The sequence below is a fragment of the Ursus arctos genome, unplaced genomic scaffold (assembly GCF_023065955.2).
Source record: "Ursus arctos isolate Adak ecotype North America unplaced genomic scaffold, UrsArc2.0 scaffold_3, whole genome shotgun sequence".
Taxonomy (NCBI): Eukaryota; Metazoa; Chordata; class Mammalia; order Carnivora; family Ursidae; genus Ursus; species Ursus arctos.
In genome coordinates, this window is record NW_026622985.1 from 88095539 (window position 1) to 88113171 (window position 17633).

The 17633-nt window shown below is 35.7% G+C and overlaps 1 protein-coding gene across 8 annotated transcripts in view; it reads left to right on the forward strand.

The window, feature by feature from the left end:
- Nucleotides 1–17633, forward strand: part of LUC7L2 (LUC7 like 2, pre-mRNA splicing factor) — a 56929-nt gene that overhangs the window by 25089 nt on the left and 14207 nt on the right. For all 8 annotated transcript variants that reach the window (XM_026511885.3, XM_026511929.4, XM_044388648.3 and 5 more), the window contains 3 exons: nt 6988–7086; nt 9925–10035; nt 14485–14628. In XM_026511885.3, coding sequence (XP_026367670.1) covers nt 6988–7086; nt 9925–10035; nt 14485–14628 — 354 coding nt within the window. The remainder of the gene's footprint in view (nt 1–6987; nt 7087–9924; nt 10036–14484; nt 14629–17633) is intronic.

Here is a 17633-nt window from a genome sequence, read left to right on the forward strand (position 1 = left end):
TGGTTTTCAGTTAGTTAATTGGCTAGTTCATAGTTCCATTTAATTAGTTGATTGAGAGTCATTGTGTTACCAAAAGAATATCGAACTATATTAAAGACTGGATTTAAATTTTTACTCTGCTCCTGCCGGCTTATAATCTTAGGCTTGTGATCTTACGACTTCTCTGAGCCTTGATTTCGTTGTTGTAGGAAGGTGGTGATGGAATTGATGATTTCAGAGATCCTTTTCATCTTTAAAATGCTTTTATTCTTCTGTAGAACCCTGTTTTACCTCCATTACCTGCTTTCTCTTTTCTAATTTGACCCTATGGCTTTATTTCTGGCTTATCCTAATAGCCTGTCCTGCTTGCTCTTAACCTCTTTCTTCTTGTCAGTCCATCTAGTAGTGTGGTGTTAATGCTTCTAAAATACAGATTTTATCATGTTCTATTTCTGTCCAAGTAGTCAGGACAGGACATTCTTCTTTGCCTGTAGAGAAAATTCTGCATGTTGATTCATATTCAGAGTCTTCAACAATCTAGTCAGAATCTGTAATTTGATGCAGCAGTCCTGAAGTATTTGAGAAAAGAGAAGTTCAGAGAAATTTAAGTGAATTTCTCAGAGTTAAATGGGTAATAAGATGTTAAGGGAGGTCTTCTGAGTTGCTGAGTACCCAGTCTGTCTTATTTTATTTATTACTTAGACAAAAAGTTTTCAAGTAAAAGTGGAAAAAGCATAAAGCATGAATATTTTCCATTTTATATGATCCCCCATCCCAGACATAAAGCCTGTCAACAACTTAATGTACCTTTTTCACTTTCTGTGTGTGTTGTGCATGTGCATGTTCTAACAAATGGCATTATAGCGTTTGATTTTTTTTCACTTGTCTTGGAGAAGTTTCCAAATTAGTGGTCTGTATTTTAAAAACATGTCTATATAATATTTCATAATATTGCTGTTCCCTGAATTATTTATTTAGTGACTATTATTATGTTAATAGCTTTGGTTTGGGTGCACAATGTGGCAATGAAATCTTTGTGCATCTGTGTATATTTGCAACTGTTGCTTTAGTTTAATGTCTTTATTTTTTTCATTGAGAATATAAATTCCTTGATAGCAGGAATTATCTTCTTACACTGTTTTATGATTCCCTTTAAGGTCTAGCTGATCTGAGTAAATAGAACAAAGCAAGAATATTTGCAGTTCTTGCAGTGGTGGTTACTATGCCTGGTTTTTGTCACCGATAAATTCATTAATATGTTACTGTCATTAGTTTATAACTGGCAGTACATTCAGATGTGTAGGTCAGCCCTTTGATTTGCTCTACTGTAATATCATGTTTATTTATTGATTTTGATGTATAATTTCTGCATGCCTCTGTTCTGTTACTTAGATTTGTTTCTCCAAAATTAAAGTGGCTTTATTGATTTTTTTTTCTGATTCTAAGAATAATACAGGTTCATTGGATTTAATTCAGCCAGTATCAAACCAGCCTCACAGCAGTGTCTGTACGTGAACTTACAACAATGGCATTTTAATAAGGTTTTCTTTGCCATCTCTTTTCTCCACTTAGTATCAAGATCATAATTTCTAATGGCTATATAATGTATTATATTACTATTCCATAAATCAGTTAATCAAAACCCTTTTGCTGGGGTCTTAAAATGTTTCTAATTTTTTACATCAAAAAATCTTGTGCATTTACCTTTGTGTACTTATTTCATTGTTTCTTCAAGTTCTTAGAAGTAGAATTCCTTAGTTTAATCATCACATTTATTTAGTAGTCATGGGTTGTGTAAAACCTGGTCTTTTATGTAGGAGGGGAAAAATAAACTATTTTCTTCATGAAGCTTAAAGTCCATTTGAGGACATAACTATGTTCATTTTTGAAATTTCAAAGGAACACTTAGAAAAGCACTTAGAAGAATCAACTTTATTAAACAGTAAAGTGTGGTACAAAATGCTGAGAGGTTGTAAGAGAAGATATCAGAATTAGATATAGTTATTTGGTCAAGACTTCACAAAGGAAATGTACTTAGGATGGAGAAGACAAAAATGCAGAACTGAATTTTTCCAGTTAAAAATAAGCATTTTTCCCATTTACAGTCTAAGAATTTAGATGTCTTTTAATTAAAGCGCCAAGAATAAACTTGTGGTAAGATGTAATTATGAAGTAAATTAGTTATTGAATTTAAAAATTCAAAAACTCTCCCTACGACTTTCATTACAAATAGAGCCATTGTAAGTTAAAATAAATAACCAAACATTGTATTATATTCAGTTTGAAGTTCATTCATTTTACAAGAGAAGCAGCAGCAAATATCTGTGCACTGAGTGCTCAAAGCACTATTGAACCATCAGTGACCAAGTCAGGATTGATTCAGCTTTTGAGGATTGGTCTGTAGCTGGTCATGGTGTGGTTCTATCATGGTTCCCTTTGTGGTGGCTTTTTAATCAGATGATGGTGGTCTCAGCATTAACATGGACACACTTACCCTTCACTCACTTTTACATTGGCAGGTAGTTCTGTTTGTTTTGGCTTGATTGTTCTTTATTTTAAATACTCCTTGTGTGTATGACAGTGCCAGAGTACGTGTTTAGTCATAATGGTATGGATAGAGGAAAACAGATAACTAGTATCTAGAATTCTGAAAATCTGAATACACCTACCGTCCTGCTAGATCCCTGAAGAATAAGCACTGAGGCTATTTCAGGCCAAAAAAAAAAAAAATAGGCCCTTCCTCCTAGGACTTTGGCCCCCGGCCAGTCCACTCTTGTAAGCTAGGCTAGACTGGAAAACTAGCTGCAGAGCTCATGGCCCAGGATAGAGTCAGGTTCAGGTGGTCTATCTCCTGGAGGACAATAGCACACAGGAAATAAGACAGAAGAGTAGCATACTTAAGGAAAGAAGTCCCAACAAAATTGGTAATCCATGGAGAGGTGAAGAAGATCTTCTCTTCCAGAACTCAGATCAGTTTTGTACTGGGTTGCATCTTGACCACCCTTGCTTATGAAGCTTAAAACCCCCTCCTGCCAAATTTCTTCCTTGTCCTCTTTATCAGTCTGATTCATTCAACAAATATTTATTAAACATTCCTATATACCAGATAAATTACCCAGTAGGTAAAACAGAAAAAATACTTGTGCTTGTGGAGCTCATATTCTAGTGATGTAGTGAAAATTTCCCCCTTGCACAAATTTCCCTCCAAGGCATACATCCCCCCCCACCACCCAACTTCTTCTTAACCAAAAGTCCATCCTTACATCAGTGGTATAATTGTGAATTGTGTCCTTTTTGGTGTTCATTTTGTTGTTGACCCACATATTTGGGTTTTTTCCTTCGGTTGGTTGTATGATGTAAGTTTCAAGATAGAGCAGAGGAAAAGCCTAGAATTCCTGCCAGTATGGGTGGGCAACAGAGATGTTTAGGTTAAACAGTGAGACAAGATTTATATACTCCTTTTAGGTTTTTATTGATAACAGATTGGAAATCTTGTTAAGCAGAGGATAAAGATAAGGGAGATAACTGGAGGAAAGGCAGTTAGACAACTGCTTTGGGTATCTGCTATGTGTAGAACACTGCATGGTAAAACAGAAGGGGTGTTAGACTAGAAATCAGTCTAACCAGATTTTCTAGTAAGTGTCTGGAATAAGTGTCTTTCTGGGCTTCGATTCCATTGTCTGTAAATTGGGAATAAAACTAGATCAGTGAGTGGTTCCCAGCGTTGTACATTAAAAACACCTGGGAGGCTTTTACAGTTCTCTCTTTGGAAGGTAGGGCTTGGACCTGTTTTCAAAAGCTTGTATCAATATTATTACCCCAGGTCTAGGTTAAAAACCACTGCATTGGACCAATGGCATTCCCAACTGTGGCCTCATAGCATTTTAGGAAGTAAGTGTAGCATCCCATAAACAACTGTAGCTATAGAAATACACGTATAAAGGGAGTTGGAGAGATTATTGTGAAGATATCAGTTAAGAAACACTCATTCTAGAGCATGCAGCTCTTGATCATGATGTCATGAGTTCAAACCCCATGTTGGGCATGGAGCCTACTTACACACACACACACACAGGCTGGTGTAGCAAAGATGGTAATGGTCTTTTGCAATTTTTTCATTACCATCTTATTTTCCTGCATATTTTAGGAACATTACATTTTTTTCCTATAGCTTCTTAAAAATGTTGCTTAGTAAGCAGTTTTGAATTTCCACACATCAACAGCATGTTTCAGTTGCTGTTTAATGTCACTGGAAGACTCAGTTAATCTGTAGACCTATGAATGAGAGTAAGCAGTGGGGCCTGGAAAAATCTCAGTACGCTCAGCAACAGTGATACGTGAGAGCCATCAATGGGATGAGAACTTATAATACTTGTGAATATTCCTTATTATTTCCCAAAGGATAGCTTTGAAGACATTGTCTATATTTTCCCATTCATTGTTTTACATAATTAATAACCGAGGTAGTAGAGTTTTACAGAGAAACTTAATTTTTTAGATAATCATAAAATCTCAAGAGTTGGAAGGAGGAAGCTACTTAACAGTTGAGTACCTTCCTCGCTATCTAAAAAAATGGTTGTCTAAACCTTAGTATTGGGATCTTTCAGTTATCTGGCAACTCATTAACTCTTGAGGTGTGTTCTATCTTTGGAAAGCTTTTGACCATTAGAAAGTTGGTGGGTTTTTTGTTTTTGTTTTTGAGAGAAAGTTAAAATCTGACTCTCGAGTCCCTTGGGCCCATAATAAAATCTATTTCTGCTTCATGCTGAAAAGTTCTTTAGTTGATTGAGGACTAGGTTCACATTTCGATTTTTCTTGGCTAATTGCATCTGTCCTCTGGCTTTTTTTGTATAGCTTGGTTTTGAAACACTTGGTCTAACTCACTTATATCCCTTGAAATGTGTTAGCACACAGAATGTATCATTGGAAGAGAGGTGTTTGCCAGCCTTCAGCAAGAGATTTCTCACTTTGTTCATACTATGTCCTGTAAGTTAATTTATCTTAGTGATGCCACATTGTAACTCTTGATGGGTATGTATTTTAATTTGTCTTAATTTTCTGCTCATAGCTGTTTGTAAATTTGTCTTCTTAGATATGACTGTAAGACTTCATATTTTAAATTTTATTTGATCTATCAATTCTTTTGAATCTTAGATTTTTTTAAAAAAGTTTATTTATTTTTAAGTAATCTCTACACATAGCTTGGGTCTTGAACTCATGACCCTGAAATCAAGAGTCACATGCTCTTCCAACTAAGCCAACCAGGTGCCCAGAATCTTTTGAATCTTAATCCAGTGAATTGACTATTTTTTTTTAGCTTGGAATATTGTACAAAATTGACATTCATATCCTTTGTTGTATCCAGGTTGTTGGCAAAAAAGTTAAGACAGGGTTATATCTAGATATTTACATACAAAGCTTAAGGCCCAGACCTATGTGCCATTGATTGTTCTCGTCTATCCCTTGCTACTAGAAACATCCCTCTGCCTGATACTGGCTTTTTTCTTTTCTTTTTTTTTTTTTTTTTAAGGTCTGCCTCCTAAATCTTCTGTAAAACCTTAAGCATTCTTTTCTTAGCTTTTCCTAAGCTAAGTTTGCTTCCTCACACATTTTAAATCCAGTTTAAATGTAACCTCTTCATAAAGACCTTCTCTGATCACCAGGCAGCATCCCATCGTAATGGGAGTGTTACTATTTTATTGAACCTCCTAACTGTATTCAGAGACACAATTATGGTTAGTTATTTGTTTCTAATTATCTTCTAAATGTCAGCTCCATGAGGTCGGAGACTGTATGTATCTCTGTCAGTTAGCTCTGTGTCCCTAGCACCTAGCATAGTGCTTGGCACAAATGGGTACACAGTTAATTGAAGGAATGACTTTACTACTATAGTGTTTGCATAGTTTACTATACCTTTTCAAATTGTATTCCCTTTTTACCAACCTTCCAGCAATTCTGAGACATTCTTTTGACAGGATAGCATACTTTCAGTTTGGAAAATCTGTTTTACTTGGGTCATCCATTAATCACATCTGTAAATATCTTCGCATCTAGCCCAATTTTTTCCCCTCAGTATTCCCCCTAAAAGATTTCCTGAAAGATCTTACTTGCTCAGATGCATGTAAAAATGGCCAGATTTTTAGGAATTTTTGTCTCAGGAGAAAATCTCTGATTTGGTAAATAATGTCTAATTGGAATTCTAAGTACAAGGATCCTAGGTTCAATGGGAGTATATTTAATATCCCTGATATATGCTTGTAAACAGGATTTGATACTTGTTTTTTGTGAAGTTATATCGAGTCTTAATAAATTTCTTTCTACTAGTTCACCTAGAGTCTTGTCTAGAATCCTTATCAAGGTTACTGGTCTTATGTTTGAGGACTCCATCTTTATTTGAAAATAAGAATGTTCTCGGGGTGCCTGGGTGGCTCAGTCATTAAGCGTCTGCCTTCAGCTCAGGGCATGATCCCACGTTCCTGGGATTGAGCCCTACGTCGGGCTCCTCTGCTGGGAGCCTGCTTCTTCGTCTCCCACTCCGCCTGCCTGTGTTCCCTCTCTCACTGGCTGTCTCTCTCTCTGTCAAATAAATAAATAAATAAAATCTTAAAAAAAAAAAAAAAAGAATGTTCTCAAAGAATACTGACTTTAATACAGATATTTGGTTTACATATTTTTTAGCTTAATTTTAAACTAACATTATCTTTTCTGTGTTAATGGGCTAAGTGAAATTAGTTTTGATACAGAAGCTAGAAGCTTTTTTCAGATTTTTATAGTTTTCCTCGTCCGTTCTTAAGTACAAAAGTAATCACTGTTCCCATCTGTTGGTAGAATTGATGTGGATTTTCTTCTGGCACCAAGTTTTATACTTGTGAAATTTTGTAATTTGAAAGTTCATAAATAAGCATCTGTAAGACTTAATTTGTATTTTGAAGAGAACTGTGCTTGTTAATGAATTTTTGAAAAATGTGTTTACTGTTTGAATAATATGTCTTATTTTTCACCCCCTAGAGAATGGATCTTGGAGAATGCCTGAAAGTTCATGACCTGGCTTTAAGAGCAGATTATGAAATTGCATCCAAAGAACAAGATTTTTTCTTTGAACTTGATGTATGTGATTTTGCTTTAATGGGTTAGATTATTCTTTGTAGTAAAACATTTTGAATATGGATTAATATCTCTATAGGAAAAGGCTTTTAGCAAATTATCTTCTTTGTGTTATGAAGGACAGTACTAAATTGAGTAAGATCATGTATTTTCTTGACAGACAACATTTAAAAAAAATAAGGTGGACATTTTATGAAAATGTGTAAAAATCCATGCAATGCATATATGCTTTTGAAAAACTATTCCAGGAAAGTTGTGATGATTAAGGAAACCTCAATTTAATTAAGCACATGTAAACAACAAATTTCTGATGTATTTAAGGCCCTTTAATAGTTTACTGAATTTTTACATTCATTTTTATTTTTGTATCTATGAATATATATATATAGAGAGAGAGAGGATGTGAAGTACAGTGTTTTTATGTAAAACTAATAGAAGAAATATTAGAGTAGGAGGTACCATTTAGGTACCTTAAAGGCTCAAGATCTGATTTGTAGTTTATACAAACGGAATTGTTTGTACAAAACTAGGGAAATTTTTTTTATATTTATATAAAACATACCAGTTAGCATTTCATAAAAGATATTGATGAGCGTACATCTTATACTTTTTACAGTAAGGTAAAGCAGTCACTAAGCACCCCCATGTACTTCTAAGAATTTCTGCTAATAGAAATCAAAGTCAGGAGTGCCTGGGTGGCTCAGTCAATTAAGCGGCCAACTTGGTTTCAGCTCAGGTCATGATCTCAGGGTTGTGAGATCAAGTCCTGCACCACATTCTGTACTGGGAGTGGAGCCTGCTTAAGATTCTCTCTCCCTCTCCTTCTCTCCCTGGCCCTGCGCATTCTCTCTCCGTCAAAAAACAAAACAACAAAATGAAAGTCATCTGTGTAAACATAATTTAATATGGGGCTGGAACAGTTGGGAGAGACATCTTTAATTAGATTTTGATTTAATATATTCTGGGCATAAAATATAGTGGAAATCATCTAGAGGTAGGGGTATGGATATTTAGGTCATTTTCCATATTTTACCATTTTTCTTCTAGTGGTTTGTGGGCCTTGCAGAATATTTTTATAGTCATCTCATTTATAAGTGCTTTAAAAATATTCTAATGAGTTAATTCAATAGGGTCTTCCCTATTCTGAGGTGATAAGAGTTCTCTCATGGTTTCTTCTGGTATTTTTTATGGCTTCATTTTAAACACTTAGATCTTTGAACCAAGTTAAATTTATGCTGGTCTAAGGAATTGAGGTATAGATTTAGCTTTATTTTTCCAGATACCCACTTAATTGACCCAACACTACTGATTAGTACATCTTTTTCCTCTCACTCTTTGAGATGCCACTTTTATTTTCCCATAAGGAAATTTTAATAGATATATCTTGTGAATTTAAAGATGAATTTTAAATTAAAAGAGCTAAATAACCTTTTTTAAAAAGATTTGTATTTATTTGAGAGAGAGTGAACAAGAAAGAGAGTGCACACACAGGAATGGGGGGAAGAGGCAGAGGGAAGGAGAACCAGACTCCTGCTGAGCAGGGATTCCAACATGGGGCTCTATCCCAGGACTCCAGGACCATGACTTGAGCGGAAGGCAGCCGCTTTAACCAACTGAGCCACCCAAGTGCCCCTCAATAGCTATTTCTTTGTTATCACAGATAAGAGCTTTTAAATGAGCCTGTTGGTTTTCGCTTTCAAGAAATTCTTAGAATTTGCTGTGTGCTGAATAAGTTTCTATTTTTAATTAAACTTTTGTATTTTAAATTAACTCTGTTTCTGTACAGTAAGGTATGAAAGTCCAAATTGCTTGACTTGGGAATAAATCTTAAGAGTTTATGTTTAAATGAATTACTATTTAATTTCAGACATCATAATTTATGCCTGACAAATGTCTTTAATTATTGAATTGGATTTTTACAATGTAGACATTGCTAAAATTCTCACTGGTTGGTTCTTTGAAAAGAAAGCAGGTTTTTCTGATTGTAACATTTTCATTATGGAAAATTTGAGAAGCATGGAAAAACAGATTATTAAAAATTATCCATATATCTGAAAAGAATTATTGCTAAAATTTTATGTATGCTCTTCCCTTTTTTTCCTATGCTTTATTTTACACAATTGGTATTTTATGGCTTATGATACTGTGTAACATGCTTTTTATTTACAAATCATGAACATTTTCTTATATCATTAAGTATTCTATTAAAACCTTTTTTTTAACGGCTGAAGATTAAAATTCCTACGTTACCTAGATATTTAGGTTATTTACAACTTTTCACCATAAAAATAACATTGTGAGGAACATCTTTGAATATTAAGCCTTTTATGTATCTGATCACTTTCTTAAAAGGTATTTCTGGAAGCAAAAATTTATACTAAGGGGACATTTTCAAGTCTTTTTGATACTATTTACCACCTTGCCTTTTTTAAACGCTGCACTGATCTGTGGCTTCTTCAGCACAGTGTGAGAGTGATAGTTTCCTTATAGTTTTACCTTTCCTGGGAATTATTTATGTTTAGTCTTTGCCAATTTGATAGGTGATGAGTAGTATTTTTGGTTCGTAATTGAACCTGCTTTTGTTACTTTTTTACTATCCTATTAGCATTAAAAAATAATAAAGGGGGCACCTGGGTGGCTCTGTTGGTTAAGTGTCTGACTCTTGATCTCAGCTCAGGTCTTGATCTCAGGGTCGTGAGTTCAGACCTTGCATTGGGCTCCACGCTGGGTGTGGAGCCTACTTTAAAAAATAAGAAAATTATGTATAATTTTTGAGTAAAGATATTCCTGAATAAAGTTGATTTTTTTTGGCAGTAATTGTCTTTTAATTAAACTTTGCAGGCTATGGATCATCTTCAGTCATTCATTGCAGATTGTGATCGAAGAACAGAAGTGGCTAAGAAAAGATTAGCAGAAACTCAAGAAGAGATTAGTGCTGAAGTGGCAGCAAAGGTAAGAATTTTCAGTTATTTCATTGGTACTACAAAATACCGTTTCAGCTCACTAATTTTAACTTTTTATTTTGAAATAATCACATCCACAGATTGCAAAGACATATATAGGGAATTCTCTGAACTCTTCCTCTAGCTTCCCCTGATGTTCACATTTTATACAACTATATAGTACACTGTCAAAGCCAAGAAATTGATACTGGTCCAATCGTGACAGTTTATTCAGATTTTACCAGTTATGTGTGCACTTGTGTGTGTATGTGTATACGTAGCTCTGTGCAGTTTTACCACATGTGTAAGTAACTTGGGTAACTACCACCATAATGAAGTTAGTGCTCTGTAACATCACCATGAGACTCCCTCATGTTACCTCTCTATAGCCATATCTCTTCCCCCTTTTCCCTGTCTTCTGGTGACCACTAATGTATTCTCCGGCTCTGTAATTATTTTCCTGAATATTACATAAATGGAATCATGTAACCTTTTCAGATTGTTTCTTTTCACTCGGCACAGGTTACTTGATTCAGACAAGTTGCTGTGTGTATCAGTAGTTCATTCCTTTTTGAGTAGTATTCCGTGGTATGGATATACCACAGTTTAACCACACATTGAAGGATGTTTGGGTTGTTTGCAGTTACTGGTTAGCACCAGTAAAACTGCAATAAACATTTCATTTCTCTGGGATAGATGCCTAAGAATGCAGTTTCTGGGTCATGTGGTCATATGGTAAGTCCATTTTTAGTTTTGAGTGCAGGTGTCAAACTTTTTTCTAAAGTGGCTACCAGCATTGTGTTAGTGATTTGGTTTCTTCACATCTGTGCCAACATTTGATGGTGTCACTAATTTTCATTTTAGCCATTCTTAAAGGTGTGTAGTGATATTTCTTGGTTTCAGTTTGCATTTCCCTAATGCCTAATGATGCTGAACATTTTTTTCTTGTGTTTATTTGCCATTTATGTACCTCTTTAATGAAATATCTATCTTAAACCCATTTTCCAAATGGACTGCTCATTTTTTTTAAATGTTGAGTTTTTAGTGTTCTTTAGATGTTCTGTTTTACCCCCCACTTAAAAAAAAATACTTTGTGGTGCGAGTACCTGGGTGGCCCAAGTCAGTTAAGCATCCAGCTCTTGATCTCACAGCTCAGGTCTTGATCTCAGGGTTATGAGTTCAAGCCTTGCGTTGGGCTCCATGCTGGGTGTGAAGCCTACTTTAAAAAAAAAAAAAAAAAATTTTTTTTTAAAAATATGAACATACATGCAAGAAGTGGAAAGAGATTCCCTGGCTGGTTCAGTTGGTAGAGCATGCAACTCTTGATCTCTGGGTTGTGAGTTTGAGCCCCACATTGGGTGTGGAGATTCTTAAATAAATAAACTTTAAAAATACAAATAAAAACTAGAAAAGTACAGTCCAGTGGATTCGTAGTCAGTTTTTTGCTCTTGTTTCATTGTTTTTTATTTATTAAAGATTTTATTTATTTGAGAGAGAGAGGGTGAGAGAGAGAGAAATGGAGCAGGGGAAGGGGCAGAGGGAGAGGGAGAAGCAGACTCCTCACTGAACAAGGAGCCCGACATGAGGCTCAATCCCAGGACTCTGAGATCATGACCTGAGCCGAAGGCAGACTCTTTTTTTTTTTTTTTAAGATTTTATTTATTTATTTGACAGAGATAGAGACAGCCAGCGAGAGAGGGAACACAAGCAGGGGGAGTGGGAGAGGAAGAAGCAGGCTCATAACGGAGGAGCCTGATGTGGGACTTGATCCCATAACACCGGGATCATGCCCTGAGCTGAAGGCAGATGCTTAACCGCTGTGCCACCCAGGCGCCCCCGAAGGCAGACTCTTAACCGACTGAGCCACCCAGATGGCCCTGTTTCATTATTTTAAAAGCAAATTCCAGATGTCACATCGTTTCACCTCTAAAACATAGAACATCATTTCACATCCATAAAGTTAACAATTTTTAAATATTATGTAATATCCTGAATGTGTTCATTTTCTCTGTATAGAGTTGGTTTGTTCTAATCAGAATGTTAAAGCCCCTGTATTGTATTTTGTTGATTTGATGACTTACTACTTTGAAACATTTTGTGCCATTCAATATAGTTTGTACATTTTATGAAAATGCAGAATGGAGATAAAGAATTTACCTAGATAGAGTGGATGACAGCATTAAATAAGTTCTCAGAGATGGATGTACAGAGGGAAATGGATTCCCTTGTTTGAGGAAAGGTTTTTTTGTTTGTTTTAAGTAATCTCTACACACAGTGTGTGGCTCGAACTCAAAACCCGGAGACCAAGAGTTGCGTGCTCTACTGACTTAGCTAGCCAGGTGCCCTGAGGAAACGGTTATTTTTAATCAACTTTTTCTGAAAGGTTCTCTAAAGATGGGATCCTAAAGTGCAGGAATCTAATGTTATGGTTGAAAAAGATCCACAAGTGCTATCTTGGTTTATATGGTATTGTATTGGTTATCTCTCACTACAAAAATGCTGTTTGTTTAACAAATTACCTAAAACTCAGTGACTTAAAATAGTAAGTATTTTAGCCCATGAGTCTTCAGTCAATGATTTAGGCTGAACTTGCCTGGGCAGTTATTCCTGTCTCAGCTGGGTTCAATCACACGTCTTCTGGTCAGTCAGAGGCTGTTGAGCCCAGAAGACTAGCCTCGCCATGTTCTTAGGGTAGTGGAAGACGTACAAAAAATGTCATACAGGTGCTTCTTAGGCCTTTCCTTCTGTCATGTTTGCTACTGTCCTGTTAACTAAAGCCAGTTACATGGCCAAATTCAGAATCAGAATATGATGGTACTAATTATATAGCAAAGAGATGGATACAGGGAAAGGTGAAGAGTTTAGGGCATACTACAGTCATTCTGTGACAGGGGAAAAAAATACCACTTTGTTAAAGAGGTAAGAAAATGATTGTAGAATTGAAAATTTCTTTATGGGATGAATATTTTGGATTGAAGGACATTTGAGAAGTAAAGATTATTGGCACCCTAGTTTGTTGGGACTGGGTGTCCGTATCAAATTAAAATTTTCTTTGCTAATATAATTGGCCACACAGCCTGAATACTTACTTTGTGGCCAATAGAAAGACTGTATAGGTATCATATGCCATTAAAACAATAGAAATGAACGATATTCTCAGGATGATGATGATGAAGAGAAGGGGGAGGACACAGATCCCAAGGCAAGAATTCATCCCAGGGGAAAGACATGAACTAAGGCTAAGGGAGACAGAGTGTTTCGGTAGTATACTCAAAATCAGTAATGTGCTCTGCAGTATATGTGCAAGTCACATTTTCTCATTTCTTAAAACTTTATGAGATAGGTATTATTCCCACTTCTCTGATGAGGAAGTAGATTCAGGTTAAGTAATGTGGTCAAAACTACATAGCTGGTAATCGGTTTAGCAATAAGCCAGACCTCTTGGACTCTAAAGTCGTATATTAATTTTAAAGAGCATCTGCCAGTTCATTCCTGTAACTCCTCTTTGAGCCTATGCTGTTTGTTGGGCATTGGAAATACAAAGATAGGAAATATAAATAGCTATCTTTAAGGTAGTGTGATATGTATATAAAAGTATATACATAAGTGTATATATGTACGAAGGTATATATATATAAAAGTATGATATGTACATAAAGAGTGTTTTGAAAGATAAAAAGATGGCACAAAGGAGGGTTTCGCCCTCTCAGCTTATGTTTAAGTGGGGTTGAGATGTGGTTATTGATTGATCAAGAATGTTTCACAGAATAGTTGAATCTTGTTGAATGAATAGACATACAGGAGTTCAGACAAGGGGGAGGTAAGGGATGATGTCCGAGAAAGAGGGATGACATCCCTCTTCAAAGTCACAGAGGCAGAAAACAAGAGTAAATTTGGGAAACTAGATATAACTATAGATTGTGTTGTGAAGTGGGTAACAGCAAGAGGTGGTTTGGAAAGGTACATTGGGGCAGATTGTGGAAGAAACGGTATTTTATATTTGGAATACACTGCCAAAGCAGAGGTTGTAAAGTAATAGTTAAATTGAGATCAGTTGTATTCCTGACCTCACTGCAGTGAGGGCAGATAGGCTCAAAACATCCTCATATCCCAGCAGTTCATTTATGATATGCTCAGAAAACATTATTTATACTCACATTGCCTTAGGTAAGTCTTCTCTGAGCATTTATGAAATATTTTGAACTCTGCTAACTTTATTTATTTTATTTATTTATAAAATATTTTATTTATTTATTTGACAGCAAGAGAGGGAACACAAGCAGGGGGAGTGGGAGAGGGAGAAGCAGGCTTCCCACTGAGCAGGGAGCCCAATGTGGGACTTGATCCCAGGACCCCAGGATCGTGACGTGAGCCGAAGGCAGGCACTTAATGACTCAGCTACCCAAGGTACCCCTTATTCTGCTTTTTATTCATGATCTTCTTTTCTGTTTCTTTCTAGGCAGAACGTGTTCACGAGTTAAATGAAGAAATTGGTAAGTTGTTGGCCAAGGTGGAACAACTAGGAGCTGAAGGAAATGTGGAAGAATCCCAGAAAGTAATGGATGAAGTAGAGAAAGCACGGGCAAAGAAAAGAGAAGCAGAGGTAATACAATTTTTCATGGTAATATGTACAGCCTTCCTGTCAAAACTTATTTGATTGAAAATTATTGGAAAGTTACTGCTAGTACAGGCAGTTTAAACCAGTTAAAAAATTTAGTCAGTCCATACCATAGTAATGGATTATGTATCAGAGTTGTGGGGTTTTTTGTTTTTACTTTAGAGGCTTTGATCTGTTGAAATTTATATCTAGAAAATGAAATTAACTAAACCAGCTAGTCATACACAGCAGTCACATACAGAATTGCATAAATGCGGTTCTTATGATACCCTCCCTCCCTTGACTTTACCACCATGCAACCGTAGCATCTCCTTTCTCTTCCTGTCTCAGAACAATCTGCTGGTACTTTCGGAGCCTCCTCACATTCTTTCTCCGTAGCACAGGTCAAAATCTAATATCCTGCAGACGAAGTTCTATTTTCTTTGGCCTATCTCATGTTTTTTAGAAAATCGGATGTCTTCAGATGGGATTGTATTCTCCCATTTTGCCATAGTCTCCATTGCTCTTAACTGTATCACACCCCAGTTTAATTTGTTCTCATTCTGCCCTCTTAAAATGGAAGCCTAGATAATTGATCTTAGCCCATTTGATGCTACAGATTTTCTTCTAGGCACTATTGTAGCTGCATCCCACAGAATTTCATGTGTTTTTATTTTCATTTGCTAATATTGCTTGTGATTTCTTCTTTGACCTATCGGTTATTTAGGAGTGTGTTTTTATATATTTGGTATTTTTTCCAAATATTTTTCTGGTTTTAATTTAGTTCTGTTGCAGTGAGAGAACATTTGTGTGATTCCAGGTCTCTTAAATATATCAGTACTTGTTTTGTACTCTGCATGTGGTCTTGGTGAATGTTCCATCTGCATTTGAAAAGAATGATACTCTGCCTTATTAAATGGAGTGTTCATAAATGTTAATTGAGTCAAGATAGTTGATTGATTATTCAAGTCCTCCATATCCTATTGATTTTCTGTTCTATTTGAGAGGAGTATTAAAGTCTCCATCTCTAATTGTGGTTTTGTTTGCTTACGCTTTCCATTTTGTCGGTTTTTGCTTCATGTATTTTGAAGCTCTGTTATTAGGTTAATACACATTTATGTTTGCTGTGTCTTTTTAAATAATTAAACCCTTTATTATTTTGAACTGTCCTATAATATCTTTTGCTTTGAAATCTCCTTTGATATTAATAAAGTCTCTCTAGCTTTCTTTTTAAGTTGTATACTGTGAACTCTAGAGAAACCACTAGAGGGGGATAAAAAGGTATAACTACGTAGAAATAAAATGGAATCCTAAATAATAATCTAAAAGAAGACAGGAGAAAAGGAACAAACAACAGATTGGACATATAGAAAGTAAATAGCACAATGGTGTAGACTTAAACCCAGTGTTCTAGTAAGTACGTTCAATATAAATGGTCTAAACATTCAAATTAAAAGGCAGCGATTGTGAGACTGGATTTTGTTTTATTTTTTTAAGCAAGACTTAGGGCGCGTGGGTGACTCAATCTGTTAAGCACCTTCTGCTCAGGTCTTAAAAAGATAAAAACAAGACTTAACTATATGCTAGCTACAAGAAATCTACTTTAAATATAAAGACAGATTAAAAGTAATAGGATGGAAAAAGGTATACCATGTAGCCATTCTTGTTAATTTGAAAGTCTTAATACTTAGGATTTCTTTAAATGTAATTAATATCATTCCAGAAAGTAAACACTATGGATTTTTTTTTTTTCTTTTTTGAGATTTATTTGAGAGAAAGAGATCAAACATGAGTAGGGGAGAGAAAGAGAGGGAGAAGCAGGCTCCCTGCCAAGTAGGGGATCCTGGGATCATGACCTGAGCTGAAGGCAGATGCCTAACAGACTGAGCCACCCAGGCGCCCCTTAACACTATGAATGTTTAAATGCAGAGTATTTTACAGCTCATTTCCCCAAAAGACTCAAGTAGTGAACCTTAGTAAGTGTTATTACTTACATATTTTGCAGTTTTCATGAAATTTCATGTATATGCATTTGAATATTTTCTGGTAGCACAGCGGTTCAACATCTTTAGTCTGTTAATATTTTATTATCAGTTGATTTTTACTAAGGACAGTACATTAAAAAATTTGCTCACTAGAGATTATGTTCAGATGCACATAATAGAAAACCTAACTTACAATGGCTTAACCAAGAAAGCGTTTGTTTTTCTCATTTATTAAATAATCGTGATTAGGGAGTCTGCGGCTGGTACAGCAGCTCTGTGATTCCATCAAGTACACAGGCTATTTCTGGCTTTATATTCAGCCATCCTTATTGCATGGATTCATCTTTATGCTTATCAATTTGTGTTGGCAGTATGGCCACCACGCCTAAAGCTTTTTCTCTGCACCTAACTAGAAAGAGGAAAAAGAGTAACAAGGCACAAAAATTGACTTGACTTGTCTCATAGTGTTATACATTGGTTTTTCTTTTCTTTTTAAGATTTTATTTATTTGAGAGAGAGCTCACAAGAGAGCATGAGCTGGGGCGGGGGGGGGGGGGTGCGGTGGGCAGAGGGAGTATGAGAAACAGAAGCAGATTCCCTGTTGAGCAGGGAGCCAATGAGGCCGAAACCAGGACACCAGGTTCATGACCTGAGCCAAAGGCAGATGCTTAACCCACTGAGACACCTAGACACCCTTGTTTTTGTTTTTAAAAAACTTTTATTCTGAAATATCTTAAGAAAAGTTTAAGAACTAGTTAAAGAATTCCCCTATATCCTTCACCCAGACTCCAGATGTTAACATTTTACCATATTTGCTTTGTCTTTCTCCTCATATGTGTGTGTGTTTTTGTGTGTGTTTGAGCTGTTTAACATTAAGTTATAGATACAATGCCTCTTTATCCCCAAATACTCCATTGTGTATTTTCTAAAAACAAAGATATTCTATTACATAACTGCAGTAGAATGATCTGAATCAGAAATTAACAGTTATAATACTATTAATGAATCTGAAGACTTTATGCAAAT